The sequence below is a fragment of the Myxine glutinosa genome, chromosome 3 (genome assembly GCF_964187855.1).
Source record: "Myxine glutinosa chromosome 3, kmMyxGlut1.1, whole genome shotgun sequence".
Lineage (NCBI taxonomy): Eukaryota > Metazoa > Chordata > Myxini > Myxiniformes > Myxinidae > Myxine > Myxine glutinosa.
Window position 1 is genome coordinate 101,144,550 of NC_136263.1, and position 19,167 is coordinate 101,163,716.

The 19,167-nt window shown below is 41.6% G+C and overlaps 1 protein-coding gene across 6 annotated transcripts in view; it reads right to left on the bottom strand.

Annotated features, from left to right (window-relative positions):
- LOC137423321 (pleckstrin homology domain-containing family A member 1) overlaps positions 1 to 19,167 on the bottom strand; it is a 222,668-nt gene that overhangs the window by 76,983 nt on the left and 126,518 nt on the right. For all 6 annotated transcript variants that reach the window (XR_013622865.1, XR_013622866.1, XM_078774339.1 and 3 more), the window contains one exon: positions 11,299 to 11,436. Coding sequence is in view for 4 of the 6 variants with exons in the window: in XM_078774339.1 (XP_078630465.1) it covers positions 11,299 to 11,436 (138 nt within the window). In the remaining 2 variants the exon portion in view is untranslated. The remainder of the gene's footprint in view (positions 1 to 11,298; positions 11,437 to 19,167) is intronic.

A 19,167-nucleotide genomic window follows, 5' to 3' on the forward strand; every position in this document is an offset into this window, starting at 1 on the left:
ATCCCCCCCCTCTATTTACATGAAATGGTTTGGTCCAAAGCGAACGGCTTGCGGAGTTTGGTAAAGAAATCGCCATAGCGTGCACAAACGCGCAGGAAAGCGAAAGAATCGCAAATTAGTTTTAATTAGTTTTAAAACATAGTTGAACGCCAACATAGTTTGCCAACGTGAAATAAATGAATACGCTCTCAAATGTGCCGTCCGAGGCAGAGTCTGTTCGGCACGTTCGGCACACGTGATAGCTCGCTGCTCTCTGATTGGTTGAATCGTTTTTTGGACATAGCTCGGTAACTACTTGTCCGATTAATATGAAACCTTGAAAAGGCACATCCTCGGGTCCCCAGCAATATACCTGGCAAGTTTAAAGTATATCGGACCCGTGGTTGTCGAGAAACAGCGGTCACAGACAAACACACACACACACACACACACACACACACACACACACACACACACACACACACACACACACACACACACACACACACACACACACACACACACACACACACACACACACACACACACACACACAGAGATTACTGGCATTATAGATAGATGTGTGTTGTACCGTCCACCAAACAGTGATGACTCCATCTACATCTCGCTGTCTGAGAATATGGACCAACTTCTATCTACCCATCCCAACTCTCTCTTCCTCATATGTGGTGATTTCAACTGTCACCATGCCAGTTGGCTGGGTGTGGGTACCTCTCTCACCAGCCATGGCTCTTCAGCAAAGGACTTCTGTGACTCACTGGGACTGACAACAACAACAACAACATGCATTTTAAAGGCCATTTTCCCTGCTAGAGCGGGGGTTAGCCTTGCGGTCCCCATGACAATCTTCTCCATTTTGCCCTATTTTCTGCATCTCTCCTTGTTAACCCCCTTACGCACGCACGCTGCCTTATACGTGCGCTGCCATGTTATGTTATGTGCGCTGCACGCACGCACGCTTAAGACGCAGGCTGCCTTATAACTTTCATTATAACTTATAACATTATAACTTATAACTTTCACTGGGACTGACACAATCTGTCAATTTCCCGACCCGGATTTCAGTCAACGGAGCATCTTCTCTTCTGGACTTGGTTATGACTAACTTCCCTGAAAATGTCTGCTGCTCTTCTTCTGCTCCAATCGGCTCTTCTGATCATGTGCTTGTTAAAGTGGACATCTCTCTGACCATTCTCAGAGAGCCTCCTCAGCGTCGACGAGTCTGGCATTTCACTCAGGCCAACTGGCACGGTCTTCAAGCAGCCATCAATCATCTGGACTGGTCTCCCATCTCTACTGCCTCTGACATAAATTCTTCCTGGGAATTCTTCCAAAGCAAACTGCTCTCTCTCATGCACAGATTTATCCCATCTCGTCTTCTGTTGTCATACCCTTCCTCCCGTCCATGGTACACGGAATCTTGTGGTGAGGCTATTGCCCAGAAACAACTTGCTTTCGTCTCCTGGAAAGCAAATCCAACGGAAGGAAATCTCATTTCCTTTCACAAAGCCCGAAACAAGTGTGTGTCCACCCTCAGGAGAGCCAGGAAACAATATCTCTCCGTTCTCAGGACCGAACTCTTATCTGTCTCCCTCTTCCAAATCCTGGTGGCGTCTGGTCAAATCTGTTTCTGGTGTTTGTTCCCCCTCCATCCCCTCCCTCACCTCAAATGGCCACACGGCTGACTCCGCACGTGAAAAAGCCGAATGCCTCAACTCTGTGTTTGCCTCTAAATCTTGTGTCCCAAACCCATCCCTCTCTGTACCCACCATACCCAGTCGTACCCAGCTGCTCCTGGACTCAGAAACTTTTCCACCTTGTCAGGAGGAAAGGACACAGTCAACCCTCGACTCGGATTCTGCAACTGGACCTGGCGGCATCAGCCCACGGGTCCTAAAATCCTGTTCTTCCGCTCTTTCACTCCCTCTCTCTGTTCTCTTCACCCTCTCTTTTGCTCAAGGTCATCTTCCATCTGCTTGGAAATCTGCCAACATCACCGCTTTGCACAAAAAAGGTGCAAAAACAGATCCCAGCAACTACAGACCAATCAGCCTTCTCCCAATTATCAGCAAAGTCATGGAATCCATCATTGCTTCAGATATGAAATCTTTCCTCTTCTCCAATGGCTTGATCTCTGATCATCAATTTGGTTTCAGACCTGGACACTCTACTCTGGACATGCTGCTTCTGCTTTCTCAACAATGGATGGAGGTCCTCAATGCCAAACAGGAAATTAGAGCAGTCTCCCTCGACATATCACGTGCCTTCGATACGGTCTGGCACCCCACTCTGCTCACCAAACTCTCCTCTTTTGCTATCCATGGAAATCTCCACGCATGGCTGGCGGACTTCCTCTCTAGTCGTAGTCAACGTGTGGCCCTGAATGGGTTTCTCTCATCTCCTCTTCCTGTTCAGGCTGGAGTTCCACAAGGCAGTGTTCTAGGCCCTGTGCTTTTTCTGGTCTTCATCAATGATCTCTCTGACTCTCTTGAAAATCCTCTGTATCTCTTTGCTGATGACTCTACTCTCTGTCGCTCCATTCTTCATCCCTCAGATCGGCAGTCTGCTGCCTCCTCACTCTCTGCAGACCTGGACAAAATCACAGACTGGGCAAACAAGTGGAACATGTCTTTCAATCCTGACAAATCTCACACTCTTACGATGTCTCTCCGAAAAGACCGACTGGACAACCCTCCCATCCACTTTCTGAATAATCCTCTCCAAGAAGTTCTGTCACTCAAGCTTTTGGGTCTCACTATCTGCCATGATCTTTCCTGGGAAAACCACATTTCAAATCTGGCCTCCAAAGCCAGTCGCCGACTGGGCATCCTCCGTCGTGCGAAGTCCTTCCTTGGCACACCTGAGCTCCTCACCACATACAAGGCTTTCATCCGCAGCTCAATGGAATACTGCTCTCCCCTCTGGGCTGGTGCTCCTGCCTCACACCTAGCTCGTCTTCACGCTGTTGAAACCAAAGCATTCAGAATCATTGGAATCTCCCGCGATGAAGCTAACTCCAAGGGCCTCTCACTCACTCACCGCAGGCAGGTTGGTGGTCTTTCCATCTTCTACCGACTCCTCTCTGGCCTTGCCCCCCCAGCTCTCTCTGGGCTCTGTCCCGCAAATATTCCTACAGGTCGCACAAGATCTGCCTGCAACCCTCTTATGGTCAAACTGCCAAAATCAAGACTCTCTGCTCACCTTCACTCCTTCATTCCTCTTTTCTCCCGCCTCTGGAACAAACTCCCTCACTCTCTTCAATCCCACTCCACCCTCCAGGTCTTTAAAACAGCTGTTCACCACCGTCTCTTATCTTCCCCCATCCAAAACCTTGATCTTTTCTACCCCCGCTAATTTCACCCCAATTCCACTTTTTTGAAATACCAACTTCTGTCCTGGAAGTCTTTGGTGTCCTGGTGTTTTATACTTCTCCCTCCACCCCCCCCCCCTTCCCATGCCTCCTCCCCCCAAGCCCTCTCCCTTCCACACATCTCCCTGCTCTCAAATGTTGTGTTTGTGTGCTTCACCTTCTCTCCCCATCTTGTTTTCCGCTCCCGCTTTTTGTGTGTTTTGTTTGTCTGGTTGATTTGTTTGTGAAGTAAATGTTAGCTCTTTCACGAGCCTCGATTCAGTATACAAAAAAAAAAGAAAAAAAAAAAAAAGAAGTAATGAATGTTTTTTTTTGAATTTTTGTTGTTGGTTTTTCAACTTTTTTTCTCTAAAAAGTTGAGGCTCATGGAGGAGTATTTGCTCAAAAAATATGATTCACTGATCCTTTTATTTCGAATGTATATGACCACAACTGTCAAAAATTCTACACCAATGCAGCCATTGGGCCTCGGAGGCCCCACAAATGTATGTGTACAGTTTTCATATTTTTTTATAGATTTTTTTTTCTTTCATATCCTTTTTCAATCTAAGTCGATGCTAAGCAAAAAAATTATATAACATGGATATAACACAAGAAAAACAAGAAAAAGAGCAATCAGAGATTGCAAACCCTCACCAGGATGTATTTTCAGTGGTTTTTAAGGCTTCGTGTAAAATGAAATATGGCGGCCGAACCACGTGACCGATGACGTCATCATTATTTTTGTTGAAAACTAATTTATTCCAAGATTATGCTCAAAAACTTTCATCTTGATCGGATGAAGTTTTGTACTTGTCGAATTATGATGTCATAATGGAGGCACTTATGACATCATCATTAACATATTTTATTCCCCATGGAGAGTTCTTTACAATGAGCCAGGTCTCAATTTTTTCTGTTCAGCACTTTCGGAGACAGAGGTGCAAAGTTTTTCGGTTTTTCCAAGATGGCGGCCGAACCACGTGACCCATGATATCATTATTTTTTTTTCTCCACCAGTTAATGCCGACATGGCGCTCAAGAAATTTCATCTCGATTGGATGAAGTTTTGTACTTGTCGAATTATGATGTCATAATGAAGGCACCTATGAAATCATCATTAACATATTTTATTCCCCATGGAGAGTTCTTTACAATAAGCCATGTCTCAATTTTTTCTATTCAGTGCTTTCGGAGATATAGAGGTGCAGGGTTCTAATCGGTTTTTCCAAGATGGTGGCCGAACCACGTGACATATGACGTCCTAATTATCATTAAAAAATTCCACGGGTGGAGTTGCACCTATGGTGAAAATTTCCTGTCAATCGGACCAACGGTTGCAGAGAAAATCATATTTATTCTGTGCGGACAAACAGACAGACAGACAATCAGACAAACAAACGGACTCAAATGCAATACCCTCTACTCTGGTGAGGGTAATTATGAGGCACCTCTAATGCCCGAGGCCTGCATTAGTGTTATGAATGAAGAATGAAGCTTTTCCCACGAACCTGAATGAAAATTTTCATATTTTTGTCACTGAATTATTTGTAACCAACTTATAGGAGCATATAATGAGGCTCATATCAAGAAAATAATGATACAACATAGTAGTACAACATTTATGCGGGGCCTCGAAGGCCCCAGGCCTGCATTCGCATTGGATTTTCGGCTTATAAATGAAGAATGAAGATTTTCCCACGAGCTTGAATGAAATTTTAATTTATTTATGTCACTGAATTTTGTGTAACAACATGAAAGTTGGTGAAAATGAGGCTCATTCCAAAAAACAATTGTACAACATAGTTTTTGCAACAAAAAAAACAACCTTGTGGGCCTCCGAAGCCCAATCAATGCATCCAAGGGTTAAATATCCACTTCTAAAAACCTGCTTGCTCTCATGATTAATTATTTATTGTACAGTTGATTGTGAGTGTTACTTGCACCTTTTGTGAACAGTATACAAATAATGGAGAGCTGGCTACTTGGATGGTAAAATTTCCAGTCTATCCTATCTGGGTTTTTTTTTTAAAGCAGTGAAGCTGCTTCAATATTTGGTTATGGTCCTTCCTTCCCATTCATCCGTCATAAAAATGAAGAAGAAGAACCTTCTTCTAACCCACCGTGTTTAATTCTAAAGAGTTTTAAAGGGCGATTCCAAAGGGCGATTCCAAAGGGCGATTCCAAAGGGCGATTCCAAAGGGCGATTCCAAAGGGCGATTCCAAAGGGCGATTCCAAAGGGCGATTCCAAAGGGCGATTCCAAAGAGCGATTCCAAAGAGCGATTCCAAAGAGCAATTCCCAAGGGTGATATTCCCAAGGGTGATATTCCCAAGGGTGATATTCCCAAGGGTGATATTCCCAAGGGTGATATTCCCAAGGGTGATTCTCCAAAGGGTGATTCTCCAAAGGGTGATTCTCCAAAGGGTGATTCTCCAAAGGGTGTCTCCAAAGGGTGAGTCTCCAAAGGGTGAGTCTCCAAAGGGTGAGTCTCCAAAGGGTGAGTCTCCAAAGGGTGAGTCTCCAAAGGGTGAGTCTCCAAAGGGTGAGTCTCCAAAGGGTGAGTCTCCAAAGGGTGAGTCTCCAAAGGGTGAGTCTCCAAAGGGTCATTTCCGAAGGGCGATTCCCGAAGGGCGATTCCCGAAGGGTGATTTCCAAAGGGTGATTCCCAAAGGGTGATTCCCAAAGGGTGATTCCCGAAGGGTGATTTCCGAAGGGTGATTCCCAAAGGGTGATTCACAAAGGGTGATTCCCGAAGGGTGATTTCCGAAGGGTGATTTCCAAAGGGTGATTCCCGAAGGGTGATTTCCGAAGGGTGATTTCCGAAGGGTGATTTCCGAAGGGTGATTTCCAAAGAGTGATTCCCGAAGGGTGATTTCCGAAGGGTGATTCCCAAAGGGTGATTCCCAAAGGGTGATTCCAAAGGATAATTGTAAACGGTTCTAAAGGGTAATTCTAAATGGTTATAAAGGGTTTCGTTCATTTCTAGGCTTTATAGTCAGGTTCACTATGTTTTTTCGTTCAAAATCATGGTAGATTAGCAAACCTATACATTTTTGGAAACGTTATTACATGGAAAATCTGAAAATCAATGTTTACATTTGCCAATTCCGACCAATTGGATTCGACCAATTCCATTCGACCAATTCGACCATTCGACCATTCGACAAATCGCTTCGATCGACCATTCGACCATTCGACCAATTCGATCGATTCGATTCGATTCAATTCATCGAGTTCGATCGACCATTCGACCAATTCGATTTGCCAATCAATTTGACCGACCTTTGCTTGTGTGGAACGGACTGTGAAAACGATGCGGACTATATTGTCGGATACGACACACAGGACAGTGATGACAAACTCTAAATGGCGTATTCTGTAATCGTGTATGTTTGATGCCATTGACTGCCTGTGTATATTTTGTCATTGACTGCCTGTGTAGATGTGAAGTTATACTGACTGCATGTGTATATATGATTTTGCTGACTGCCTGTGTATGTTTGGTGATATGAATTATTGTGACACATTTTGATGTTATTAACTGCCTGTACAAAATGATAACATGTATTTGATTATGCAACTTATCGCGAATATAAAGACAGTATTTTGCAATTCAAAACCTTTGATTCGTGTCTTACCATTCCCCATAGCACTAATTTGATACTTTCATTGGATTCCTTGTCCCTGAAAATATCGGTTTAGTATATTTTAAAAGTTTTTAGGGTAATTAGAGGCAGAAATAGAACAAAATATGTATTTTACAGTGGCCATTTTGAAAATCCAAAATGGCCGCCATACAGGTATCTCTCCAAATGTAAACATTGATTTTTAGTTTCCTTATGCTATAACCTTTCCAAAAATGTATAGGTTTGCTAATCTACCATGATTTTGAACGAAATATAATTTATTGACAGTGACTTATCTATTTCATAGTAAAAATGCCAAACTGAACTGTTGCATATGCCCACGGGTGCGATTTAATATTGTAGATTAGTTCCAGCTCTGAGTTTCTCCAAGTTAGGATGTACACATTTTTGCATCTTCCAGGCACTTTGCAAATAGTTTTTCCAAATTACAAGTTGGGGGAAGTGGTTCACCTCAGTCTTTGATTGCATCCACACCATTTTAAGTTTTCAATTTGGTTCTCGTCCTGGCCACTCCACCAAAACATGCTCCTTCTTCTAACCCAGGAAAGGATGGACGAATGAATGTTCTGAACTTCATCATAGAATAATAGAGATCATAGAAGTCTCAGTGAACATCTGAGCATTCAACATGATCTGTCACCCACCCCAGAATGTTAAACACACTTGTCAAGGGCATACCAAATCCCTTCTTTGAATATGTGGTGTACTTTATTCATACTCGCAAGCAATGTGAAAGCCCTTGGTGGTGTTCCATTTCCTGTCTTTCTGAAAAGACTGGTGTCTTCCATGGCAGCCTCTTGGTTTCTATTATTTTACTGGTTTATAAGTAAAGACCTCTTAGCCTATTTAAAAAAAAAAAACCTTTTGCACAACTTTGCAACGGACTCCACTATTTACCAGAATGTCTCAGTGCATTGATGGGCAGGCAGTAGCTCCATTCCTGTCCAACTAGTTGTAGAAAATACTCATCAAGTTAATGAGCAAATCATTGCTTGGAGCATGGAGAGCTGGTTTATTGGAGAGTTTATCATTGCATGCATGCAAGCGCGCACGCGCACACGCACGCGCACACACCTCCACCGAGCTTTAGAGCTACCAGGAAATATGAAACAGGCATTTATAATAGGAGCTACCGGGAGGCCTCCAGTAGTGCAACGGAAGCCCTGTGCAGTGCATGATGCATGATGGGGTGGGTGTGTCAGAGAGCATTAAAAAAAAACTCCAAACAAAGGGTCACAGACCCCCAACAGAGAAAGCTCTGTGAAGCCTTGTGGACACAACAGGAAGGCAGGGGTGCATCCTGCAAAGATAGACGACTGCACCTTCCCCAAAAAGAGGCAGAGTTTTGCATCAAAGCGCAATGCTACAATGGTGCTGCCTGTTTCAAAGGCAAGATTTAAGCAGGACAGCAATAAAATAAAATAAATGAAAGCTGCAATGCTGAGGGGAGGGAGGGGGGGGGTGTCCTTCGACGCAGACCATTCTCTGCATTTGAAGCAAGTGGGATGGGCAGTGAAAGAGACCAATTCATGGTTACAGTACAAACAGATACAAATGATAATGGGCAGAAGGACAAAGAGGTACAGAGAGACAGAGGAAAGGAGGCAGAGAAGGACGATAATGAGGGACAATGTGATCTGGAAGAGGAGCTGGCTAATAAGATAGAGGTGAGAATGACACCAACTGAAGAAAGACCATGACTAATTTGATTACATAATAAACGCGCAAAAGCATTACTCAGCAGAACAAACAAATCTTTAAAATATATATAGCAAAATCTGCCTCCCTGAAAGAAATAAACAGTGAATTTTGCAGCAGCACTATTCATTCAGGAAAAAGTACCAACAAAATGCCACAAGAACAGAACAGTCCCACAAATAAAAACCAAGCACCACCATGGAAGCAACAACTTGAGAGATGGAGGGAGATGCGCAGAAAGGAGACATGACAAATACAGCAATTCCAAGAGGAAATCAAAGCCCACAACTAAAGAGGAGAATCCAAAAACTAAAATAAAAATTGAAGATAAAGACCGAGAGGTTGCTGAAAACAAACTGAAAATCAAAACGATAGCAAGAAAAATATAAAAAACTATGGCGCGGATAACACAAGGAGAAAACAACGCCAGATGTTTGAAAACAACCCGAAAATATTCCACAGTGAACTAGGGAAACGGAAGCAGAATGTGCTATTCCCTCCTGAAAAAGATCAACTGGAATGACTTTGGAAATGAATTTATGAAGATCAAAATTAACACAAGGAGGTTTGATGGATCTGAAACCTGGAAAAGAAGAAACATCTCAAGGAAGTGCCCCCAGTAATGATGAAGAAAAGATAACAAAAAACTGCAGACGAAGGGGCAGACGAGGGAGGTGGTGGAGTGGGGAAGTTGAATCCAGTAAAATTATTTTTTGATAAAATTAGGACACAAAGCCTCTCTAAACATGATGGTGTGACTACTGTGCCTAGAGCAGTTATGGAACATTGTAAAAGTAGTCAGAGGAAAACATCGACTTGCATGAAAACAAGAAGAAAAAGACATAAAATGTCATAGCCCCCAGGTCTTAGTAATTTGATGTATGGAGTTAAAGGCCGTCAGTCGGCCATCTTTGCTCGGCTTACAAAACAAAATCTTCTGTATATGTATAATCTCATGTTTGTCTTTGTGCCAAGTTTGAACAATATCGGTCCATGCATGTCAGGAAATGGTTACCCTGGTGTTGGGCTAGCGGCTAGGGTGCCAGCTTTAGGATCCTAGGATCCTGGGTTCGAATCCCGGTCGATCGCTGAATTAACGCCAGGGGGGTTGACTCAGCCTGTCACCCTTCCGAGGTCGGCTAATTTGAGTACCAGTTCACTGGTAATTCCCTGTTTGTCGTAAAAAGGCAACAAAAAGGGTTGGCGGCAGGAAGGGCATCCGGCCATAAAACATTGCTTCAAAAAGGGGACCAACAAAAACAACAACCATAAAACAACAACAACCAACCCGCTTTGCGGGGAAAAATGGCCTCAAGGTTTTTTTTTTGTTTTTTTTTCATGTCGGGAAATGGTTGGGAACATGTTTAAGTAACAAAATGGCCACAAGCCCACCATCTTGGATCTGATCTTCAAAATAAATGACGTGCATATGTAAGCTATCATTCATTATCTGTGTGCAAAGTTGGATCAAGATCAGTAAATGCATGTCTGGGAAATGGTTGGGGACGTGTTCAATATCAAGGTTTTTACAACTAAAATGGCCGCCAGACAGCTATCTTTGATCGCATCGCGAAACAAAATGACGTGTATATGTGTACTATCATGTATTGTCTTCGTACCAAGTATGAACAAAATCGGTCCATACATCTGAGATGTGGTTGCGGACGCACGCACGCACAGACTGACAGACAAGGCCCAATCCATAAGCCCACGTCTTGAACCAAGTCCAATGTGGCTCATAAAATTTGGCTTGTACAAATCCAAAAGCACAAACAATATGACGAAAGTCTATTTGATGATAGAAAATATTTCATTGTGAATTGCTTAACTGAGTAGCCAAGCAATTTAATTGTACAATTGTGACTATTAATGTATGCTTTCATAATAATCAATTACAATCTCTGCCATTATGTAAGTAGAATAGAAAAATTGAAGCGATATAGGACAATATATTTCAATGAGAAAGTGCATAAATTTCTCAGGAGAGTACACAGAATAGCTTAAGTTTTGAAGCTGAAAGATAAAGCTGACATCACAAAGAGCTTTCCGTATTGATCAGCCTCCATTCTGGTCTGTCGGGCAGTCTATCAGCAACTCACTTCTGGTGAAACTCAAAATCCAAGCTCATTGCTCATCTCATTCTTCCTTGCAAAACTTCAATATGTCGATTCACCTCTGCCTCATGTCATTCTAGATGCATACCAAGGATCTTTTCTGCTCTCAATAACAATACCCAAGCTTCCCAAGTTGTGGGTTTTTTTTTTTGGCTCTCCCTCTGCCCACCTTTCCATTATTTGTTGCATTGTCGTTTCATACCGAGCTTTCCCTTCCTCTTCCTCTTCTTAAAGTCCCTTTCGTCCGAAGTTCGAGTTGGTATCCAGCTTATTCACCTCACTCCCCCTCCTCATCCCCTACCTCTACATGTCATGTTTCCCCTCCTCCAAATGTCCATCTGTTACCACACCCCTCTACTCTGCATGTTGGTGTGTTTCTCGGTTTTCTACTGTGTTGTCTGTGCAGTTGAAAAATAGAAACCTTAGGAAAAAAAACTCAAAATCTTCTGCAACCAAATTCACAGTTCATGCTTAGTGTGGAACTCACTGGGCTGACAGGCACCTGCATGGCAACACCTCCAACAATTTGTGTGCGGTATGCACAAGATTGTGGGGGTTGACATGAAGAATTGGTCTTGGAATGAAGGCAGTCTCCAGGGTCATTATTAGACTCAGGCCGAGGAACCTGAAAGAACATCAAAATAAAATTTATAAACCTGACAAAACATCAACACCAGAATGAAATAGCAAACAATTACCATGATCATGATCATGTATTCCAGGTATTTCAAGTACAAATACCATGATCATGTATTCCAAGTTCAGTAATTTAAAATCAAATTGAAATCCAAGTTTTTGAGCATTGGAGAGCATCAAAAATCACAAAAAAAAAAAAAAAAAAAAAAGGATTCAAAGAGGCATCAGAGAAATATACGCATTTTCATTTAAGTTCAGTTGTTGGTAAGATATTCAAGGGATCATATGGAGTATGGGGGACCAGAGACAATTATAATTTAGTAAAGGCAGTCGCAATGGATTTACCAGTTTATTGACATTCTATGTAAAACAAAACGTCCTGTTTATGAGCTTCAAAGGAGGGTCATGTTTAAATTGATTGAAGTTCTACAAAACAGTTTCTGATTGGGTGGGTGAGGGAAGTGCAGTGAATGCAATATATTACAACTTTCAGAAGGCATTTCATAAAGTTGTCCTTGAAGGCTCGTGAGCTAAGGTAAAGGATTAAACACGCGCATAATGAAAGGAAGCAAAGTTGCTGTGAGAGGGGTGAAATTTCGAACTTGGCTGTCTGGCATTAAAGTGCATCTGATAGCTTTGGAGGCAACAACTATAACGACTTGGCCATGGCGACTTTTTTCCTTTTTTGTTTACAAAGTCGGGGCTCATGGAGGAGCTGAATAAACATTTATGTGATAAACATCGGGGTTTTTTAAATTACAGTATTATTTTAAGGAGCCCGTCATTAAGGGCAGGAGTAAAAATAAGCAGGACTAGGAATGCCACTGTAAAACAAAAAACAAAAACAAGACACTTGCCTTTGCGAAATATATATATATATATATATGTATATATATATATATATATATATATATATATATAAACACAAATGCATATGTATGTGTATATACAGTCACGTGAAAAAGTAAGTACACCCCATGAAAAGTTTTGACTTTTTCAACATATTTCAACATACAGCTATTTGATCTTCATTTCCACCCCCGCTAACTTCACCCCAAATCCTCTTTTTTGAAATACCAACTTCTTTCCTGGAAGTCCTTGGTGTCCTTGCGTTTATACTTCTCCCACCCCCCACCCCTCTTCCCACGACGCCTGCCCCCCTCACACATTCCCGATGTACCTCACAAATGTTGTGTTTATGTGCTTCCCCTTCTCTCCCCATCTTGTCTACCGCTCCCCTTTTTATACACTTTGGTTGTTTGTCTGTTTGATTTGTTTGTGTGATAAATGTTAGCTCTTTCACGAGCCTCGATTATGTATACAAAAAAATATATATATTGATAGATAAAGGTGATATAACAAATATCATGAAACATTTACATTTTGTAGTCCATTGTCTCATTTAAATAAACAGAAATGAAATTTTGCATGTGGAAAAAGTAAGTACACCCTTGGCTCTAATAGGTGGTATTGCCGCCTTTGGCAGAAACAACCTCAAGTAGGCGTTTCTTATAACTGTCTACCAGTCTCTGACATCGACTGGGAGAAATTTTTGCCCACTCCTCCATGCAGAATTATTTCAGCTGTGCGATGTTTGAGGGGTTTCTTGCATGCACAACAACATGCATTTTAAAGGCCATTTTCCCGACATGCACAGCTCGCTTGCATGCACAGCTTGCATGTGCAATGTGCATGCAAGCCTCATTTTCAGCCTCATTTCTTGCATGCACAGCTCGTTTCAAATCCCCCCACAACATCTCGATGGGATTTAGATCCGGGCTGTGACTTGGCCATTCCAGAACCCTCCATTTCTTTCTTTTCAGCCATTCCTTGGTGGATTTACTGGTATGTTTAGGGTCATTGTCATGTTGCAAGGTACACCTTCGATTGAGCTTCAACTTTCCGACAGATGGCCTCACATTATCCTCAAGCACCCTCTGGTAAAATAAAGAATTCATAGTGGATTCTATGATGGTGAGCTGCCCAGGCCCTGATGCAGCAAAGCTGCCCCAAACCATAATATTTCCACCACCATGCTTTACAGTTGGTATCAGGTTCTTGTGGTCAAATGCTGTCTTTGGTTTTTGCCAAACATGTCTTCTGGTACTGTGGCCAAATAGCTCTACCTTTCACTAATCTGTCCAGAGCACATTGTTCCAGAGGTGCTGGTCTTTGCCTAGGTGTTCATTGGCAAACTTTAGTCTTGCCCTGATGTTCTTTCTGGATGGCAAATGTTTCCTCCTGGCACACCTCCCATGTAGATCAAATTTGTGCAGCCTCTTTCTCATGGTAGACTCGTGCACTTTGACATCAACAGTGGCAAGAGCTACCTGTAGGTCCCGTGATGACATTCTGGGGTTCTTAGAGACTTCTTTCAGCATCTTGCGCTCAGGCTGAACTTGCTGGGGCGGCCTGGCCTGAGCAAGTTGGCAGTTGTTTGGAATCTTCTCCACTTGTAGATGATCTTCCGGACAGTCGAATGATCGATTTCAAATAGTTTGGAGATCTTTTAAAATCCCTTCCCAGACTCGTAGGCATCTATAACCTTCTTTCTGAAAGCCTCAGAGAGCTCTTTTGATCGAGGCATGGTGACGCCACACACTTCAACAACAAAGAGCAAACCTAACGAAATGTCTGAGGTTTAAATAAGACAGGTTCCTCCAAGATCCTCTAACGATGTTCTAATCATTTGCACCTGAGCTGGTGCACCTGATTCTAATTTTAGGTATTTGAAGTAGTGATAAATGTAGGGGTGTACTTACTTTTTCAACATGCGAAATTTACATTTGTGTTTATAAGTGAAGTCACGAAAAATAGAACACTTTCATTTTTCTCAATACAGGGCTTGATATTTTCTTATTACAAATAAAATATCCACTATTTTACACTTGTATGATGTGTAATGGAGTCTCCTCTACCTGCAGAGACAACTTCAGTGCAATATAACAATTTTTGGTTCTTGCTTTTGAGGTTAAAGGTGAAAAAAGGGGGTATTTTTGGCATTAAAATGTAAAGTAGTTAGACTATGACATTTCTTTGATCAACTATTATTAGCAGGAAGGTTTTGAGGTGTCTCCTTATTTTTTTATGTGAAATTTAAATGCTAAGGTATATTTCAGTGAAAAAATTATCGTTCTACCCCTCTTCATTGCGGAGTAATTGAGATGGGAAGATGGCGCTATTTTCAAAGTGAGCTCAATTTGAGTGGTACTAATTATCACTCTACTCCTTTACAAATGGTAACAGAATAACTATATCTTTTGCATATTTCTGTTGTAGATACCATTCTCTGTTGAAGTCTATAAGTAAAATTCAATAAACATATCACATCATAAAAATTTTTGTATGAGGAAATCATCAAAAAAATTCCCATCCCCTTATGTCACGTCCGCCACACCCTAATTTATTCAAAAAGTAAGAGTTACAAAAATATGAAAAAATATGCCTGAGACAGCTTCAACCATTAGCTATTCTCAAACATCAAATGATTAATTTGTGCCTTCATGTTAATTTGTAGAAGGGGAAAATAATGATTCCGTCCCCTGAAGTGTCACATCCGTCACGCTGTGACATAAGTACCAGAAATGACAAACGGTACTACTTTCATGCATTTAAATACATGTACTTAAAGTTATAATGAAACAAGATGTTATCTAGGTCAGCACCACATCACGTCGGCCCGGTCAGCACCACATCACGTCGGCCCGGTCAGCACCACACCACGTCAGCCCGGTCAGCACCACACCACGTCAGCCCGGTCAGCACCACAACACGTCGGCCCGATCAGCACCACACCACGTCGGCCCGCTTAGCACCACACCACGTCGGCCCGGTCAGCACCACACCACGGTGGCCCGGTCAGCACCACACAACGGCGGCCCGGTCAGCACCACACCACGTCGGCCCGGTCAGCACCACACCACGTCGGCCCGGTCAGCACAACACCACGTCGGCCTGGTCAGCACCACACAACGGCTGCCCGGTCAGCACCATACCACGGCGGCCCGGTCAGCACCACACCACATCGGCCCGGTCAGCACCACACCACATCGGCCCGGTCAGCACCACACCACGTCGGCCCGGAGCCTGGCGCGAAGTCCAAGGACATCAGCACGTCATCCGAAAACAGCTCCGGTTGGTGTGAACCACTCGGTCAATGGCACGTTATGAGATGGCGCGTTGCCATGTCATTGGCTTGTCATTGGCTTGACATGGTGGTGCATAATGTAAGTAATGTGGAAAATAGCCATTTATTGTTGATACACTATCCTTGTTGAGTGTCAAAATTAGATTTTCACTTACCTTGATGTAATTTCATGTTGTCAGGTTGTCACAGTTTACAACTGACATGTTTGATGCGTTTCTGTTATTTGTTCTCAGCTTTCATAGATTTTAGAAAGACTGGTATCATGTAAAGAATTTCTGTCATGCAAACTATCATTTATTATGGAAAAGTAACAAGTATCTTATGATTTCCATACATTGTCGCTTATGTCATGTCCGTCACACTGAGGTGATATTGCCTTTAATGTTAAAATACACTGTACTTGGTGAACTAAGGGGTATATCGTATAAAGACATGAGGCATACAATAGATTTTGAGAGTATTTTGTACTCATGACCCCTAAAATTTGCCAGAGGAAAACTTTCCATGGTAGATTGTGGTAGAGGGACACAATGGCAACACCAGCAAACCAATGTTACCTTTTTCCATCACAGACTTACACTTAGTATTTTTTTCTGATAGTTTTCACCCCTCTGCATCTTCAAATGCCAAGCAAATAATATTAATTAGAGGTAAACATTGCTCGGCACATGATCTTATCAGTGTGACGGACGTGACATAAGATATTGAATTGTCTAATTCACAAGCCTCCATTTTAAAAGCAAGGCAAGCCGTCATCTTCTAATCATTATTTTTGTACACGTGGACCCTCATACTCTAAAATAAAGCAACAGACAAACTGTTTAAAGGTAGAAAATTTTCCACTGCTGATTTTTACATAAGTGTTCCATTTTTCGTGACTTCACTCTTATTTAAGTTATACAATGGACGACAAAATATAAATGTTTCATGATATTTGTTTTATTATATCACCTTTATCTGTCAATATTGGTGAAATGAAGATCAAATAGCTGTATGTTGAAATATGTTGAAATATGTTGAAAAAGTCAAAACTTTACATGGTGTACTTACTTTTTAACGTGACTGTATACATTCATATATATATATATATATATATATATATATATATATATATATACTAGCTTGGTGAGGCGAGCGCGTCGTTACTGAGGTACGGGCTTATTTTAGCTGAGGCTAATGACTAACTGAGTTGCTGTGTTGTCATGATTTACACCAATCATAATACAAACAATTACTTTGCACAAATGTATTAGTTGTGTTTGTGATATTACATTTTTATAATCAATTTAGGTTGAAGATTTCGGTTGAATGTTTTTTTTTCAAGAAAGAACCCCTCAGCACATACATAGGGGAGGGGTAGGTTCAGACTGGAAGTTTGGGACGATTACACCTCACCACCACGTAATTCAAAACACCTCACCACCAAGTAATTCAAAACACCTCACCACCAAGTAATTTAAAACACCTCACAGCCATCAAACACGTAATAAAAACACCTCACAGCCATAAAACACGTAATAAAAACACCTCACCACCACGAAATTGAAAACACCTCACAGCCATCAAACACGTAATAAAAACACCTCACAGCCATAAAACACGTAATAAAAACACCTCACAGCCATAAAACACGTAATAAAAACACCTCACAGCCATAAAACACGTAATAAAAACACCTCACCACCACCAAATTAAAAATACCTCACCACCACAAAATTAAAAACACCTCACAGCCATAAAACATGTAATAAAAACACACCACCACAAAATAAAAAACACCTCAGCCATAAAACACGTAATAAAAACACCTCACAGCCATAAAACACGGAATAAAAACACCTCACCACCACAAAATTAAAAATACCTCACCACCACAAAATTAAAAACACCTCACAGCCATAAAACACGTAATAAAAACACACCACCACAAAATTAAAAACACCTCAGCCATAAAACACGTAATAAAAACACCTCACAGCCATAAAACATGTAATAAAAACACCTCACCACCACAAAATTAAAAACGCCTCAGCCATAAAACACGTAATAAAAATACCTCACCACCACAAAATTAAAAACACCTCACAGCCATAAAACACGTAATAAAACACGTAATAAAAACCTCACCACCACAAAATTAAAAACACCTCAGCCATAAAACACGTTATAAAAATACCTCACCACCACAAAATTAAAAACACCTCACAGCCATAAAACACGTAATAAAAACACCTCACAGCCATAAAACACGTAATAAAAACACCTCACCACCACAAAATTAAAAACACCTCACAGCTATAAAACACGTAAAAAAAAAACACCTCACAGCCATGAAATTAAAAACACCTCACCACCACGTCATTTAAAAACACCTCACCACCACGTAATTCAAAACACCTCATCACCAACTAATTCAAAACACCTCACCACCACATAATTAACAAGTACAAAAAGTTTTAATTAAAACAAAACCCGCGTCGATGTTACACAATGCCTAGATGCAGCTGTGCCTATAACGTCGATGTTATAGGCACAGGACATTCCTATTGATTCGATTACTTGATGTTATTTTTGTGCAAAGTGAAAATATATCTCGGCAATTTCCCGTGTGTGGCGACGAATATTTAATATATCTCGAACTTATTTCAGGCGGTGTATGACTGACCATGCCGCGATTTAAAAAAAAAAAATCTCGGCAATTTCCCGTGTGTGGCGACACGTGAACGAAGCTATGCTCCTCTCTCCACATTATTGTGACGACGTATAAATTAAATATTTCATCGTGACGATTGTCATCAAATGGACGAATTTTTAATATATCTCGGCATTTTCCCGTCTGTTATTTCGGGCGGTGTATGACTGAGCGTGCCGCGATTTAAACAAAATATATATATCTCGGCATTTTCCCGTCTCTTATTTCGGGCGGTGTATGACTGAGCATGCCACGATTTTAAAAAAAAATATCTCAATGGAGTTGAAGTTGCAGGCCTTTGAGAATTCATTTCGTTCTATAAAGGGCAACTTTCATCGGATTTTCTTCCCGTTTTTTTTCAACCGAGTCTAAAACTATGTTAGCGACTGTGAAAAATGAAATGATATATCGAATTTGATTTGAAATAAAACTGTGTGAGAGAGGAAGACACCACGGGCCTACAAAACAGGCCTCAAAGCTATGCGAGTTAATAAAATGGTGGATATTTGTTTATATGAAGCCTCTCCCACAATGGGTGGAGCTATGGTTCCCAGAATGGGTGGAGCTTTGAGGTTTTGTCTTCTCTGCAAGAACAAGAACAACAAGAAGAAGAACAAGAAGAACAAGAAGAACAACAACAGCAGAGGGCACTCTATTAGCAGCGTCTGCGACGCGGCTAAAAACACCTCACCACCAGGTAATTATAAATACCTCACCACCACGTAAATCAAAACACCTCACCACCATGTGATTTAAAAACACCTCACCACCACGTCATTTAAAAACACTTCACCACCACATAATTCAAAATACCTCACCACCACATGATTCAAAACCACCACAACGTTTTAAAAAACACTTCACCACCACGGAAACAAAAG